At 29.5% G+C, this 16,761-nt stretch overlaps 1 protein-coding gene across 4 annotated transcripts; it reads right to left on the minus strand.

The window, feature by feature from the left end:
* On the minus strand, positions 1-12,589 carry LOC130935602 (probable jasmonic acid carboxyl methyltransferase 2). 4 transcript variants are annotated; one of them, XM_057865421.1, is made up of 6 exons: positions 11,807-12,589; positions 11,576-11,691; positions 4,761-4,887; positions 3,519-3,962; positions 657-923; positions 1-389 (listed from the first exon to the last, which is right to left on the minus strand). In XM_057865421.1, exons 3-6 carry the CDS (start codon positions 4,836-4,838, stop codon positions 27-29), a joined length of 1,152 nt encoding a protein of 383 aa, XP_057721404.1. In that variant the 5' UTR covers positions 4,839-4,887; positions 11,576-11,691; positions 11,807-12,589; the 3' UTR covers positions 1-26. The 4 variants fall into 4 exon arrangements, 1 of the variants encoding a protein (XP_057721404.1); XR_009067924.1 differs by lacking the exons at positions 1-389; positions 657-923; positions 3,519-3,962; positions 4,761-4,887 and adding an exon at positions 7,803-8,966 and having other exon boundaries at positions 11,807-12,581; XR_009067926.1 differs by lacking the exons at positions 1-389; positions 657-923; positions 3,519-3,962; positions 4,761-4,887 and adding an exon at positions 7,803-8,980 and having other exon boundaries at positions 11,807-12,581.
* Between the last annotated feature and the right edge of the window lie 4,172 nt (positions 12,590-16,761).

Consider the following 16,761-nt stretch of genomic DNA (forward strand, 5'->3'; position numbering starts at 1 on the left):
GTGTATTATATATGTGCTGTTATTTCTTACCATCCTTTCTTGACAAGTGAAAGGACCAAATTGATGTATTTGGTCCTATTATTAGACAAATGATGCTCCACAAGCTCACTATACCTAAGAAAAAGTTCATCCATTATGTGACTCCCAAAATGGGATTCAAGCATGGATTCAACCACTGCCCTAATGGTCCTTGATACTCTCTCTCCACATGATAGCACTTTAAAAGAGTCACTATGAAATTCAACTCCACCATCCCAATCAATTTCATAGGCTTCACAGCTTTCTAATATGAATGATCCTTCCTTTTGAAGCACCCATTTTATTTCCTCCATGCATGGAGCATAGTATGGAGCATCAAATGAGTCCACCTTTTCCTCTTCAACTAGACCCTGTCAACATATGTATTATCACGTCCGTAAAAATAATTAATTGTTATATCTTTTTATTACTTAAAAAATCATCTAAACACATAAATTTGATTGAATGATGTAAAACTCTTTACAATGTGAATGTGAGTATATTAAAATTAATTTTGTTTTAAATTTACCACTAAATTTTTTTTTCTTTAAATATGACAACCATATATATAGTTGTGCAAATTGCAAACTAAACAGTATGAATGCATGTTGTTGAAGGTACTAAAAACGTGTATGTACCTCAGAAACCATGGCCATGAGGACTTGTGCCAAGAGTTCCCATTGATAACAAGCATGGGGTTCAGCTGGGTCCAATGAGTTTCTACCAAGGAAGGACAACACCATGCACCCACCAGCTACCATCTCTTGAGATCTTATTTCCATGAAATTTAAGAAATCCTTCTTGAATTGCATGGAATAAGCATTTAAAACACTTTGTGGACTGCTCTTTGATATGTATAACTTCCCCTTGTTCAAAGCCCTGCCTTCTAATATGTCACCAGGAACCTGCATCAATTAATTATTACACCTTCATCATTAATATAATAACAATAATTAATTAATTATTTTGTCTAATTGTCATATCTTCAATAACACAAAAAAAAAAGTTAAAGCTAATATTTATTTAGGTGGTAATTCAAATACAGTAATTTTATGTGAAGTTAATAGTTAAGAGTCGTTAAATAACAATTTAATTAAATCTATCAACTTCACATGAAATTAATTTAAGTGCACTTGAATTTTCACCGTATATTTATTGTAATAAGGTACATTAATATATAGTTATCCAATGATCACTACTGCTTTTCTTTTAATGAAAAATTTAGACAATATTTTTAAATGAATAAAAAATCCAATACTCCCCCTCATTTCCTTTATATGTCTGGTTAAGCTGATTCTATAATTCGGTATAAAAGTCTTTTCATTGACTTATGTATTAGAAAAATAGTCCAGAAATGAAAATGCCCCCTCATCTTTCTAGGTTTAATTTGTCTTCGTATATATAAATTTGTGTCCTTGTACGTTATAACAAAATGGGACCTAATTTTTGCAGGCCAATTATGTTGATTTTCAAATTTTTTGGTGCTCACTGCTGTTTGGGACCAAATCACATTCTGTATGTATTACGTACTGTGGTGTTTTATTAAAGAAAATTTTCTATCAAGATGCTAGAAAAAATTGCTACTATTGTTTATTACTTAAATGAAGAAGAACCAGAAATGTATCAATTAATACTAATATATATATGGAGCCAATTGTTCTGGACCAAGTCGTTGACCCTATATAATTAATTTTGAGGTGAGTGTTATGTAGATTATTTTTTTACGAAAATGTTTAATAATCAAAAAAAATCAACTAAAAATAGTCATAACATTCATTAATTGTTACGACAATTAATAAATATTAAATAAGACAAGTTCTTTTACCTAACATTATTATTAGTTAATATTAATGATAATTAATTATAATAGGAGTATATATGATTTTTTATTTTTTATTATTTTTTATTTTTTATTCATTAAAAATTATCAAAATGAGAAGAATCAATTTTTTTTCTCTCAGTTTTTATTATTTTTCTCTTTTTTTTTTTATTTGTCAAACTATTAACATTACAACTTAAATAATATAGGATATAAGATTTTTTTCTTATAGAAGATTTTTTTATTTTATTATTTTGATTGGGACTATCTAAATTATTACTGTGTTATCCTTTAACAACATTATTTAAGTTGAGACTAATTAATATATTATTCATACCACTCAATGACACAAAATAAAAATAATGATAATGATGACGAAGATCAGGATAATGATAATGATACAATTTGATATATCATTGTCTAGTAATATTTCTGCGAATATTATTGTTCCTCACAAATTCCCCATTAATTGAATCACTAGAAATGATGCAATAATAATGTCAAAGACACATGCACTAAACTTTTATACAAAACGCACGTTAAAGTGGGTATTGAATAAAATAAAGTAACATTGCTCACTCATTTAACTAAAATGAAGAATGTTTAGATGTCTTATGAGCAAGAAGTGAATAATATATATAGTTAAAAAGAAATCTCCCTCTAATAATAATATTTAAGAAACTTAGTATCCAATTGATATATATCAAAGGATTTAGTAATTAGTTAGTTATTAATTAAATAAAGAATAATAAAGAGACTGTCCTTTTCTAAATATTTAGAATCGTGAATAATAATGTTATGTATATATTAAAATACACATTATTAAATATATAATTATTTACCTAATAATATAGGTTTTGAAGAAAGATATTTCATGAAATAAATATAACAATATCTTTAGATATGGATAGTTAATAACGGAATAAGGTATTCCAATCCACATGTTTATAATAAATTATATCACATTTGATTCATGATTCAAATAATAATATAAGGACATACTGCGGCAGTTTGATAGCCACACATTCATTGTGCAGAAAACCCACAAGATAAGGCCCCATAAAAAAAGAAGTAATCAAAATATGCTATATTTTTTTTTTAGTATTTTTTTAGTTGAATTTGATTTTTCATATATGGTTAATTAACACATTGATAAAAGTAACTGAGTTTTAAATTTAGTTTAAAAATTCATCTAAATGAATGAATTTAATTGGATGACCTCATAAAATTCTTATGAAAAGAGTAAATTATATTTTTTCTTCGTAAAATTTTAAAAATATTTTTAAATAATTTTTTTAATTTTATCCTAAAATTTTTTGAATTGTATCAAATATATCTTTAACTGCAAATTTTTTAAAAAATTTAAGATTAATTCAGCAACAATTTTACAAGAGCAACCTTCAAAACACAATCAAATCAAACATAGTTGTCATGTATTATTATTTGATTGATCCTAAACTTTTTGAAAAATTTAGCTGTCAGGGTATATTTGATGTAAATAAAAAATTTTAGGAACAAAATTAAAATAAAATAAAATTTAGAAATATTTTTAAAAATTTTAACAAACTTCAAGGACAAACAATATATTTTATCATAAAGAAAATATATCAGACAAAACATATATAATTTGCAAGTTATAAATTAAAAGAAAAAATAAATAAAAATATATATATTTGCATACCTGAGAAAGCCAATGGAGACTTGAAGAAGAGTGCACAAAGTGAATGCTATTGCTTGGGAAAAGCCTTCCATAGAAAGAGCCAGGAACACCACAAACAAAACAATTGGACCCATTATTGTTATTATTTTTGTTGTTATGATTATTATTAGTATTATTTTGTTGCTTCATCTTCTTATAGAAAGATGGCAATGATGCAAATATGGTGTTGAAGTCATTGCCAAAGAGATCATTCAAATGAACCATCAATTCAGGTGCAGGTCGATCCAACAAGCGTGACGTGGCATAAATAGCATCAGTTATTTCCGAAATTACCCTTAAGGCATTGGGTCCAGAGGAGCAACCCAAGTCAGCAATGGCCATACTCACTGGCCAATTATTTGATGAACATAATGCTTGCACTATGCGTTTCTTTGTTGCTTCTTTTCCCACTGAGATAATATTGTTCTACACAAAATTTAATTTCAAGTAATTAATAACATTTAATTTCTCACTACACGACTTGCACATCAATTGTATGTAATATAATATCTTTAATTTGTTTGAGACCAAATACAAATAATTAAGGAATTTGATTTGTGTGTAATGTCATTGTACTATATATCATTATTACGAAAATGATATATACCTAAAGTAAACAAACAATAGATTACATAGGAGAGAATTAATGATATACTTAGAGTAAATTTAATGGAGTGTTTTTTAAGTTTTAAATTTGATATATACATGAAGTAAAACGGTTTTAAAATTTATTTTTTATTGAAAATAATTGATGAAACAAGATCAATTTCACTTTATAGAAGCGGTTTTATTTTGATAAAAAATTAACTAAATGTTATTATCTTGTATAAAATTTAAAATTAATATCAAATTACTATTTATAACATTTAATTTCATAAATACTGATATAATATCCTGTCAAATTTAAAATAAAATTGAATAACATATCCTGTTTCCAAATTATACAAACAATGATGGCAATAAATACATGTGGCATGTATATATGTATGTGTAGCATACATAGGGGACAACATTATGAGAAATAAGGTAGGAGGGAAAAATGAAAGAAAAAGAAAACTAATAACCAAGGATGAGAAAAGTACGTCAACAAGTTATAATTCAAATGGTGGTATAGTCTCTTCATACTCATTTAAAAAATCGCAGATTCGATTTTTTCTAATTTTAGTTAAAAAAAAAGTAAAAAATCAATTATGGGTCCAATCATGAAAGTTAAAGGTAATTAACCTGAACATCTGAGTTCATGGCATAGCTAGTTTCACCCACTCCTTTGTTCATGTGAAAAACTTCTTCCATCGTTTGCATCTTTTCTCCTTCTTCTTTGGATTTGGGGCATGCACTTGTTGAAGAAGACCTACCAAACAGAAATTCTGACGTTGTTGATTGACTCATGGCTGGTAAAGCTATTTGGTTGTGGAAATATTATAATAACAAATTTTAATACATATATTAAGTGCAATTCAAAATATTCATGAAGAGATTGTGTAGGGAGAATGGCTTTATATAGTGATGATAAATCATCACAAATCAAATAGGCACGAGCATAAAATTAGCTAATAAGAGCAACCACACATTAATACCGTACGCAAGATTCTATATAACAGGTTTATTTGACTTATATATGGTTCTCATTCTTAAGTAACTGTAACATATATCTTTGGCTCAACTACCAGTGTAAATTTCTAATTTTTAAGTTTCTATCTTTTTTTTTTTCTATTGTCTACCTATACTATTTTTCTTTTGTTTGAATCCGATTTTAAAAATTATTAGTTATTTGTTTTCGTTATCTTTAAATGTTGACATGACATTATTTATACAAAGAGTTTAAAGTGTAAAATATTTTATACTGTTCCATGCAATTACATTCATCTTTTTAGATGACTATTTTCATAATTAATAAAAGTAATAATTATTTTTTATGTAACATTATTGATTAGATGCACGTATAAAACTGCTTTGTTTTGATAGGATATCAAAATTAAATTTTTATATATATTACACCATGAAATGATAATAAAAAATTTAAAATTTGGGTAAAATTCAAAACATATATATATATATATATATATATATATATATATATAACTTTTCTAACTTCTCTTAGAAAAGAGATATAGAACGAGAATAACAAAAATTAACAACCTAAACACCATATATATGACTGGACTAAATTATTAGAGTTTTTTCAAGTATGTATTGCATAATCTAATTTAATGGATATTTTTGTAATTTGATACTTTTATCTTTTCTTTCATTACGACTTACTTTATAGGAGAGAATGAAAATGTTACTTTTTCTCCATTTTAATTTGTGTGTTTCAAAACAAAAATGTTTAATACATGATGTAGTACTGTGGTCCACAAATAGTGATGCAACCATCCCAAACTGCCAACTCTATTGCCTTCTTAAAGTCCATGTATATATGACCAATAAATAAATAAATTTTGACCGGAGAGAAAAGAAGAAATACAACAAATATTTGCATACCTAAGAATACCGATTACTCTGAAATTGCCTCATATACAAAGACAAAGGAACACCACAAACGAAACAACACCCATTAATTATTCCCAGTTATTCCATTAATTATTATTTCATTGCTTTATCTTCTGATATAATGATGGTAAATATGGCAAAGATGCATATATATGGTGCTACCGGCCAAAAGATGTCAATAAAATGGAAATTTTATTGTATTTTTAATATATTAATTATTTGTGTTAAATTTAATAGTAGAACAATATTAAATCTGATTAAATTTTGAGAATAAAATAAAATTTTTGAAAAATTAGAAATTAAACTAAAATTTAATCTAAATATTAGAAATTAAAATAATATTTTATTCTATTTTTTATTTAAAAAACGTGTAAAAAATAGTCTGAAAAGTTAAAACAAAATAAATTTAAAGGATAAGTAAGCTTTTTATTCTAATCGTTTATATTGAATGTTATCCTAACACTTTATTTGTTATTTTATCCACAATATTTTAAATACTTTTAATTTTATTTGAAATATTTTAACTATGTTTTAATTTTGTCCATTGATATAAATGGTGACATGTGGCAATATTAGAGATAAAATTAAATATATATTAAAATATTATGATTAAAATTTAAACCAATAAATAAAATATTAAAAATAAAATAAATAAATAAAATATTAGAAATTAAAAATTCAAAGAACATAAAAAAAAACTTTTTTGGTATTTTTGAAAGTATCATTTTTATGTGAATATTTTTTTTATGGTATCTTTTAATTCAACAAACTAAAAATTAATTTGTAGTAGGTTTGAATTTTATTTAAAGGTCTGTAAAAAAAAAAATAATTTAATGAGAGAAAAAAAATGGGAGCAATAGGCATTATGATATGTTGATTAGGTCTTTGATTATATGTGTGAATTGTCATGTTTTTCTTGATATTTTAGATACTTTTTCTTGTTTTGATGATTGATATAATGTATGTATATGTGTTGTTTGTCTTTGATGACAATGTCGAAGAAGAAAATAATATCTATTACAAACTCTTTCTCTCCTCGTACGGTCGAATAACTTGAAATGATTGAAAAAAAATTAAAGGTTTGCTGTTATTGGCTAATAGATTACTGCGTATATAAGGTAGGATTCGAATTTTTGACATACTTATTTAAGCGGATTAGACGAGTGAGCTAATCATTCGACTAATCCAAATTGATTTTACTTATTTGCGTATACTAGGCGTATGAAAACACGATTTTTTAGTTTATTAATTGAAGAAGATCCGAAGAAAAGAAGGAATGGGAGAAAGAAGAAATGGATGATTCGATAGATTTAGGATTAAAATTAGGTAAAACCACGTTGAGTCATTAATACTCGTTTGTCATGTTATTTGATTCCAATTTTTATTCTATTTGTAATCTAATTTGTTAATATAAAAATTAGTTAGAGTATTATTATAATTATTAAAAAAATTTATTTATTAATTGTATTGTCAGTTGATTATTTTCTGATAGAAATTGTAACAACCTCACTATCAGAATGTCATGCTTTCGGCTATGCCACTCTAATAGAAAGAAGTCTTACGACGACTTCATATACTTAATAATAAAATAGAAGCTTTGACTTGAATCCATAGTGTTGTTTTCTTTGAAAGGTCGGAAAATATTTTATCTTGAAAACAAATATATATATATATATAAGTTCTTACATAAATAACCTATGAATATAATATACATACAAAACATACAATTTTTATCCCTCTTACGAAATATAAAAGTAATGGCGAGGGATAAATAAATATATTATATATTTCTAATTTTACAACAAAAATATGCCACATGTCACTTTCTCATTGCAATTGGAATCAAATATTTCCCTCCAAAATTAAGAAATTCTCCTCTACTCCTTACTAATTTTACAACCAAAATGTGCCACATGTCACTCTCTCATTATAATTGAAATTAAATATTTTTCTCCAAAATTAAGGAGAATTATTTTCTTCTATATACTAATTTTATAACCAAAATATGCCACATGTCACTCCCTCATTGCAATTGAAATCAAATTTTTCTCTTCAAAATTAAAGAGTTCTTCCCTCCTCCTGTTTCCTTTCTCTATCTCTCTCATTCATTCAACCACTCTATCTATTTTAGATATCATTATCAATATCAATGACTAATTACCAATTTGACAATCAAAATGTGAAACATGACATTCTTTAATTGCATTAAAATTGAAATTAAAATATTAAAATTGAAATTAAAATATACCTATATTATGTATCATATATTACAATCTAATTTAATAATCAAGTGTGTCACATGACACTCTCTTATTAAAATTGAGAAAAAATATTTTCTCCAAAATTAATAAACTCCTTTCCTAAATTCTCTCATCTATCTCTCTCAATTTTCTATTTTTCTCTACCATTTTCACTCTATATATAATTTATATTTTATATTAGTAATTTGACAAATCAAAATATGTCATCTGATATTTTTTTATTACAATTAAAATATTTTTTTTTAAATTAACAAATTTTCACTCTCACTCTTATTTTTCATCTTTATATTTCTCTCTCTTTTCTCTTATTCTCTATTTTTTTACTTTTTTATTCTAAAAAAAATTAACAAAATAATATAATTCAAATAAAAAATAGACTTTTTCATATAAAAATAATAACTAAAATTTTTGTTATTTGATTTTTTATCTATAGAGATCATGATCTTTTTAGTCAGAGATTTTTGTCAACCTACAAATTTTTTTTGTAAAAATAGTTTGATTTTATAAATCTTTTGTGTCATACATAATCTATACTATTAGAACAAAGTGGACCGTAATTTTAAAAAAATTTTATTTCGTAATATTATTACGGGTAAAAATACTAGTAATAACTAAAATAATAACATCGAATAAACAAAACGCAATAAAACTCTTCATAAGCCTCGTCATCCGTCTCCTGAAAAGATAAAGCTGTAGGGGATGAGAGCCTAACCACACGGTCTCACCACAGAGTTTTCAGAAATGTCATAAGAAGATATTTAATAAGAAAATCATTTTCAAACTCAGTGATTATCGTTGTCTTATGAATCCTTTAAAAACTAATGGTTTAACCACAAAAAATTCAAAAGAATTTTAAAGAAAATTAGTTAATTATCCAAAAATTAGAAAGTGATTTTTTAGATAAAAAGATTTTAAAAGTTTTCTAACAATATGAATGACCAACATATTCCAAATATGGGTTCATTAAGTCTATGTTGAACCAACTTGATATTTCATACTTTATTAAACCACAACACAAACCAAACATGGCTTCAGGTCTAAACAGCTCAATCAATGTCCAATTTACTATAATCCAACCAATTTTAGTCACAAACACAAGTAGGGATGTTCAAGCACAATCAAACAGTTACATTAAGTAGAGCAATTAGCAATTAGACAGAATTATTCATATAGGCAAACCAAATACAATATGCACACCCAAACAATGTCACATAAATGCATATGATGAATGCCTTTCCTATGGCTGATGAGTCTCATATGTCGGTTATCAAGCCAACCTGACAAGTCCGATTTGCTAAACCTTTAGACTGTCCCCCGACGCGCATTCCCATGAGTCTATGCATAGCATTTTCTCATATATATATATATATATATATATATATATATTCTCGGAAATTTATACGTGCCCGGTCATCCTTATGTCATAGGGTCAATAGAGTATCGAGTCTCAACCTGAAATACGTGGTAGCAAGCCACGGTACTTTACTCAGGGAAACTCGTATCTCAGATAAAAGAAGTGCAAAAGTCACATATTCATTTATTCATCATCATTTCCGCACTTCATTAACAATTCATATCAAATCAATCATCATTCAAGCCATAAGTCACTTTTTCTCAAATCTCTTTACTTGGAAACCAAAATCAATCAATCTCAGTCATAACTTTAAAATTCTCATTTTTCAAATCATTTCAAGCTCACAAACCACTTTTTCTCAAGCGTAAATTCTCCTTTTTTTAATTAATTACTTCAAATGAAGCTTTTTTATTTTTATAAAAATTTCGACATCATCTTTGTTGAGTTAAGAAATTAACTAACTTAATTGATGATAACAAACATTATTTTATTGGGTAATTAATTAGTTTTAAATATGTTTGGTTAAGTGTTGCAGGTCATAAATCAAAGAATCAGCACCCCAATTGGAAGGAAACAAAAACCAGTTTATTAATGAATATCTAACCAACAAAGCCCAAAGTAACTAAGCAAAGAAACCAAATGGGCTAAGAACTAAAAGAAGAAAATCCAAGCCCAAATTAATCCTACCAAACTTCTCATACAAGATTGATGTCTTCACTCTCTCTTATTGCTCCGGTCAGCAACAAAACACAAGAAAGAGAGCTTCATCCTTCCTACTCATTTCATCAAAGAAGAAAGAAAGAGAAAGCCTAATCACAAAGGCCTCAAATTTGATGAAGTGAGTCCATATTCATAAGCAATCCCATTAGGTGATCTAAGTCCATTCTTTATCTAACTTAGTGGCTAACCAAGTAACTAAAGTTCATTTGCATCTGAACTAATTCCTTCTCCACTGAACCAACTCTCTGTTCTCGTTCTTCTTTTCTCTCACCCACGCATGAAAAGATGGCTATGCTAGGATTCACATCCTACAAGAAAAAGAGAGTTTCTGATCGCAAGCTTTGTCTTTTAGACAATACACAAAGAAGAAAAAGGGAAGAAGTTTCTTGAAGAAAAGGTCAAATCAATGAAGCCAAAAGTAAAGGGCTCCTCTAGCATAATCAGAAGATAAAGGTAGATTATTTCTATTTACGTGCATGTTGATAGCTTGATTGAAACCTACCTTCTTCTACATATACCATTTCAGAAAAAAAATGAAGGAAGTGGTGTCTGTTTTTTCTTGCTGTGAATCAATGAATTAGATTGTTTCTTGGAGGCAAAGCACAAGATTAATGGCTTGGATTCTGATAAGCTGATGAGAGAGAAAAATGTTACTGCTGTTGTGTCTGCTACGGGGCTTAGTTCTAAGTCAAAATCCCTGATTTTTTGGGCTAATGAAAGAAAGAGAGAAAGGCTAATTTCCAGCTGGTTCAAGAACCAAGGAGCTGAACCCTTGCCGTGGAAAAAGCAAGATACAAATAGAAAAATTACTTCATAGTGAAGGCAAGGAGAGATAACTAGTGTTCTTGAAGTGTATGTTCTGAGAAGAGTTCTTTGAAAAAGTTCATCTAACTGAAAAGTGTTTCCTAATCAAAATCAATTCATTTTCATATCTCAAATCATTTCCAAAGGCTATGCATTTACATTATCAAATTAACTTCATTATCAAATTAATTCCGAAACCAAGAAAAATTATTTTTCATAATAAACAACTCAATAACCTTGCAAACCAATTTCTTATCAACAATCGCACATCACTCAGGCAATTAGTAATTCAATCCAGCAAACAATCACATCCACAAGACAAACATAATCACAAAATATATTTTTCACATCAATATCTATTTATAACAACTCTGTAATATAAAATAAATTTTAAGAAAAATTTCTACCTCAACTCGTTGAAATCCGAAAGCTATACAGCGCGTCAAAACCCCTTCTTCTTGGTCTGTAACCTCGGCAGCCACAACCTCAATTCCAATCCACTTTCGCAGCAACCGTAGCAGCTCTAATCACAATATATATAATAATCGAACCTCAATCTTATAACAATTAACGCTGCAAAACCTTAGCTAAGATTACAGAACAGTTAACAAAGAGATTTCAGGAATGAAAACGCTTACCGCAACTAAGGAGAAACACTGAACTGAAAAGCAGCGGCTCAAGCGGTGGTGCCGGCGGCCATGACGCCGTTCTTGGCATCCAGAGATGTGGTGACGCGATTCAAACAGAACCAGGAGGAGTGACAGCAACTCCAAGTGGCTTCCGTTGAGCTCTAGCAGCACAGACCTCCTCCGATGGTGGCCCGACAATGACGACGGCGACAAAAGCTTCGACGGTGGCGGCTGTGGCTCGACAATGAAGGGAACAGCCCCTTCCCTCCTCGGTCTTCCTTCTCTCTCGTTCGTGTTAACAACAGGGATGAAGGTCCTTCCAGTGGCGGCGTACGGTTCTGACAGGGATAGAAGCACGGATGGCGGCGACGGGCTTCATCATCGACAACAGTGGTGACTGGCGCGAGGAAGCAACACAGCTTCTCTTCCTCTCCTTCTCTCGGATCTCTTATCTTTCTCTCTGCTCGCGACACGATGGCGTAGAAACAGCGACCGTGGCGAGGCGGTGGCGAGCTACGCGGTCTTCTTCTCCCGTCAATGCTCTCTCTTCTTCTCGAATCTCTTCCCTTCTCTGTCAGTAGCGTCGGCCATGGTGACAGTAACACCCACCACGCCGCCTTCCCTTTTTCCCCCTCTCCTTCCTCTCTGCGGTGTGTTTTGTGTACGTATAGGAAAAAGGAAATGGAGAGGGGTTTGGCGGCTGCTGAAAGGGAAAAACAAGGTGTGGGTGTGCTGTGTGCAAGCAAGGGCGGCAGTGGAAATAAGGAGGTGGGGTGAGTTTAGTATGTCATTTAGTTAGGGTTAGAGTTTTGGGAAGTATTTAGTAAATTAGGGTTTCATTTTGGGATAATTAATAATATCATTAGGGTATAAAATAGTATTAAAAATTAAATTTAATTAAATAAAATTATTTTTAAAAAAAATACTATTTGTTCATCAATATATAAATTATATTTAAATAATTATTAATTAAACAAAAATAAAAAATAATTAAATTTATTTTTTTATTTATAAAATAAAACTTTATATCTAAATATTTAAAATATAGTACATAAAATTTATCATTATTTTTTAATTACTAAAACTTTAAATTATAATTAGAAAATTATCCAATTTATATGTAAAATATCTAAAAATATAATTTTAATTAAATATAATAAATTATAAATAATTTATTTTTTAATTTTTAAAAATTCGGAATCTTGCAGAAATAATATGACTGTTCACAAAATTCATAAAATTTGAATCTTTAATTCTAATCATAATAGCAAAACACGCTGCCTGAGTTGATAATTCAAAAATTAAAAATTTAAATTAAATTAAAAATATATAACAATAGCTGAAGATACATAAATTACTAATTTTAAAAAATTACTAACATGTTCTAGTGTTCCTAGTAGCAATGATGATGCTGATAAATATTCTTCTTTTTTTTTATGATTGTTTCACATGTTTTTATTCATATTTGCAGCTAGCTGTTCCTGGAAGCTAAGCAAGTTTTTCATACTAAAATAAATGTAAATGCATATAAACCGATTTATTTCTGTATATGTATGTGTAGATAGTGGAAAAATGATGAATAAGAAAACCAATAAGTTTAATTTCCAATGAAGAGCCCCATTGGCTCATTCAGCAATATATAATAACTTTATAAGCACAAATTAAAAGATTTTCTACTAAAAAAAATATACTTACCGAAAATTTGTCTGCCATACAACAAATAATTAAGCCAATAAATTATAATTCAAATGATATAATCTCTTCATACTTATCTAAGAGGTCGCGAATTTGAGTTTCTCTATATTTGGTTAAAAAAAATACATCAAATAATTAATGTTATTTTAATTAATATTAAAAATGAATAAATATTTTTAAATTTTAAATTAGATAAATGTATTAAAAAGAAAGAGTAGTATTTTTTAATATAAAATTTAATTTGTGAACATATACAGGCACCTATACTCGATTATTATTGAGGGATCTAATTCACAGGTTCACATCATATATATCCAAATTCTTCATCTATGATGATATCACTATTAAGAAAGTATGAATTGAAACATGGAATAAATATATAATAATAGGTGTCAATCTTTTCTCCATTTACCTGCAATTGTTTCACATGTATTTATTGTTTTATTAGATGTAGAAGTTCTTTTTCATTATGAGTTTAATTTATCATATACTTAAGTGAGTGTAAGTGGAGTGTTGAAGAAAACCAATAATTTTTTTTAGTGGAGAATCTCATTCAGCAAGCACCAAACATTTGATGATGAACATACACAGAAAAAAACACGACGAATCTCTAATTGGGAGTTTGGGACAAAAGCAATGTTAAACTTGATGGTTCAATTCATAAACATTAGTCTTTTGAAATAATATAAAAAGAATTAAGTAAATTCTTAAAAAGTTTAAATATATCTATGCTTATATGATTATTATCAATATAATTTGTGTTGGGTCATCGTTAGAAGTTCTTGGTAGGTGTGGTGTGCTTGGATATCGGCGTTTGGATAGGATTAAATTGTATTCAGTATTTTAAAAGAGTATTTTGAAAGTTGAAGATCTGTGCCGATGAGAAAAGAGATGCACAAGTATTAGCTAGTTGGGTTCTTCTCAGTTATATGGATTGTTTGGTTACGCAGAAACGATGTCATTTTTCACAGCAAGCCAACAAAAATTAGACGTCGTGGATCAATCCTTTTCATGTGCTACTGATTGATGTTGTAAATAATTCATGTTGTTGATGACTATACCGAAGATAACATAGAAATTGTTGATTTTTATGGTTTGTTTTGTCTTACTTGCTACACCTGAGTATTGAGCTTTTTCTTTCAAATAAAAAATAAAAAAAAAAGAAGCTCTTGACTATTTAAGAAATTTCAGAAAGAAATTAAGGTAAACCACATCTAACTCAAAATTTTTAAAATAGTAAATTAATGAATCTTCATTCTTCTATATTTTTTCATTTTATAAATTTCTCATTCTTCTATATTTTTTCATTTTATAAACTCCTCATTCTTTTATGTTTTTTCATTGTGTGACTAATTTATTACTCTCCTCATATCTGCTAGTTAACAATTTAAATTATTATTTGTATGCTTATATAAAAAATTTATTTACCTAATTTGTCTCTAAATCAGTGCCTCCTTTACTACAATTTGTGGTCATGCAAGGCTTGATCTTCTACAACAGCATTAGCAGATCATAATCTTTCTGAACTTGGATGTCTCGCTTTAACTTCTCATAACTGCCAAAATCTTCTCTTCAGCAGGATTGCAGAATGCTCTTCACAACAAAATATCATTCAAACAAGATTCAGACGTAGACACAGGAAAACAACTCAAGAGTTTGCAGTTTCACATTGCAACACATTTAAACAAAGTCTTCTATAAGCCAATCACAGTTAGCCTTATCATGAAGAATTAAATCAAATTTTAACTTGCCATATTATCTTTTCATATCCTTATAAGTGAGCCCTTGAATCTCTATGAGTCCCTGCCCAGTTACTTTGTCCTCAAATACTCTGAGAGTGTGGCAAAGAGAGTAGAAGGTCTTCTCGAAATGCTACACAAATTGCGCAATGAGATGCTGCGTGATGACCTTTCTCTACCCTTTCGCCGTGACTGCCTCATCCTTTATTTCAAATGCCTTTGCATGATTGAGCCTTTCTTCCAATGCATCACCCAACCCACCTATCTTTGTTTGCTACACTGCCATCAACCCTCAACAGCACTCTTCTCAGCACAACATCCATTTGGAGAAGGCATCTGTTCTTTTCAACTTGGGAGCCCTATGCACCCACATTGCTCTCTCCTGCGATCAAAGCACTATCCAAGGCCATCGACGCCTTAAATAATGCTGCACATTGGTTCGATCAACTGTCGGTGCTTGAGTCTCCCAAGGCATCTGGCACCATTGACTTGTCAGAACCATACATCGATAGGGTAGCAGAACAGTTTTTCGGCTTGAAATTGAAGTTTTGTGGTCTCCAACCTTATGGATCATCATTACCTGGATATTGTTGGGCCGACCGTGGGGAGCTCTTGACAACTGGAGAGACTTCGGGGAGGAATCAAGTGAGAGAACATAAGATGAGAAGACATCACATCCAACTTAAAACCTTAAAGTGTCAAGTTAATGGGTCTCTTATCTTATAAACTCCTCACTCTTCCTTGCTTTCTTTGATGTGGGACTAACTTCAACACTCCTCACACTTGCAATACTAACAATCTCCCCCTCAAGTATGAGCCTCCACATCAAGCATCAACTCCCCTCTAGCTCCTCCACCTCCACGAAAATTCGTCCATCACACCGCCACAAAACACCGCGGGACACGCCGCCCGGACCACCTTTGCTGGGAAGAATTTCGATGTTTCACCTTGAATACCCCTTAAAACCACCAGATTGATTAACTATCGGCTCTGATATCACTTGTTGGGCCGACCGTGGGGAGCTCTCGACAACCGGGGAGACTTCGGAAAGGAATCAAGTGAGAGAACATAAGATGAGAAGACACCACATCCAACTCAAAACCTTAAGGTGTCAAGTTAATGGGTCTCTCATCTTATAACCTTGAGAAGACACCACTTGTTTTTGTGCTGATTAAATAGAGAAAAATACTCATGGACCAAATATGGTCAAATTGAATTTCTAAAATTATTCAATTTGGAAGACCCTCATGGAAGATATGTTGTATAGCAAAGACTTGTATGATCCTGTGGAGGGAGATAAATCCAAAAGTACTAAATCCGATGCTGAATGGAAGAAGCTGAATCGGAAGGCAGTTGCTTTGATTAGGCAATGGCTTGATCTTAGTGTGTATCCACATGTTCACACCGAAACGAATGCTGAGAAGATGTGGAAGAAATTGAAGGAGTTATATGAGAGAAAGAATGTGCAAAATAAAGCAATATTGATTAGGAAGCTTGTCAATATGAATTATGTTGAAGGTAAATCAATGC

Source organism: Arachis stenosperma, chromosome 6, assembly GCF_014773155.1.
Source record: "Arachis stenosperma cultivar V10309 chromosome 6, arast.V10309.gnm1.PFL2, whole genome shotgun sequence".
Classification (NCBI taxonomy): domain Eukaryota; kingdom Viridiplantae; phylum Streptophyta; class Magnoliopsida; order Fabales; family Fabaceae; genus Arachis; species Arachis stenosperma.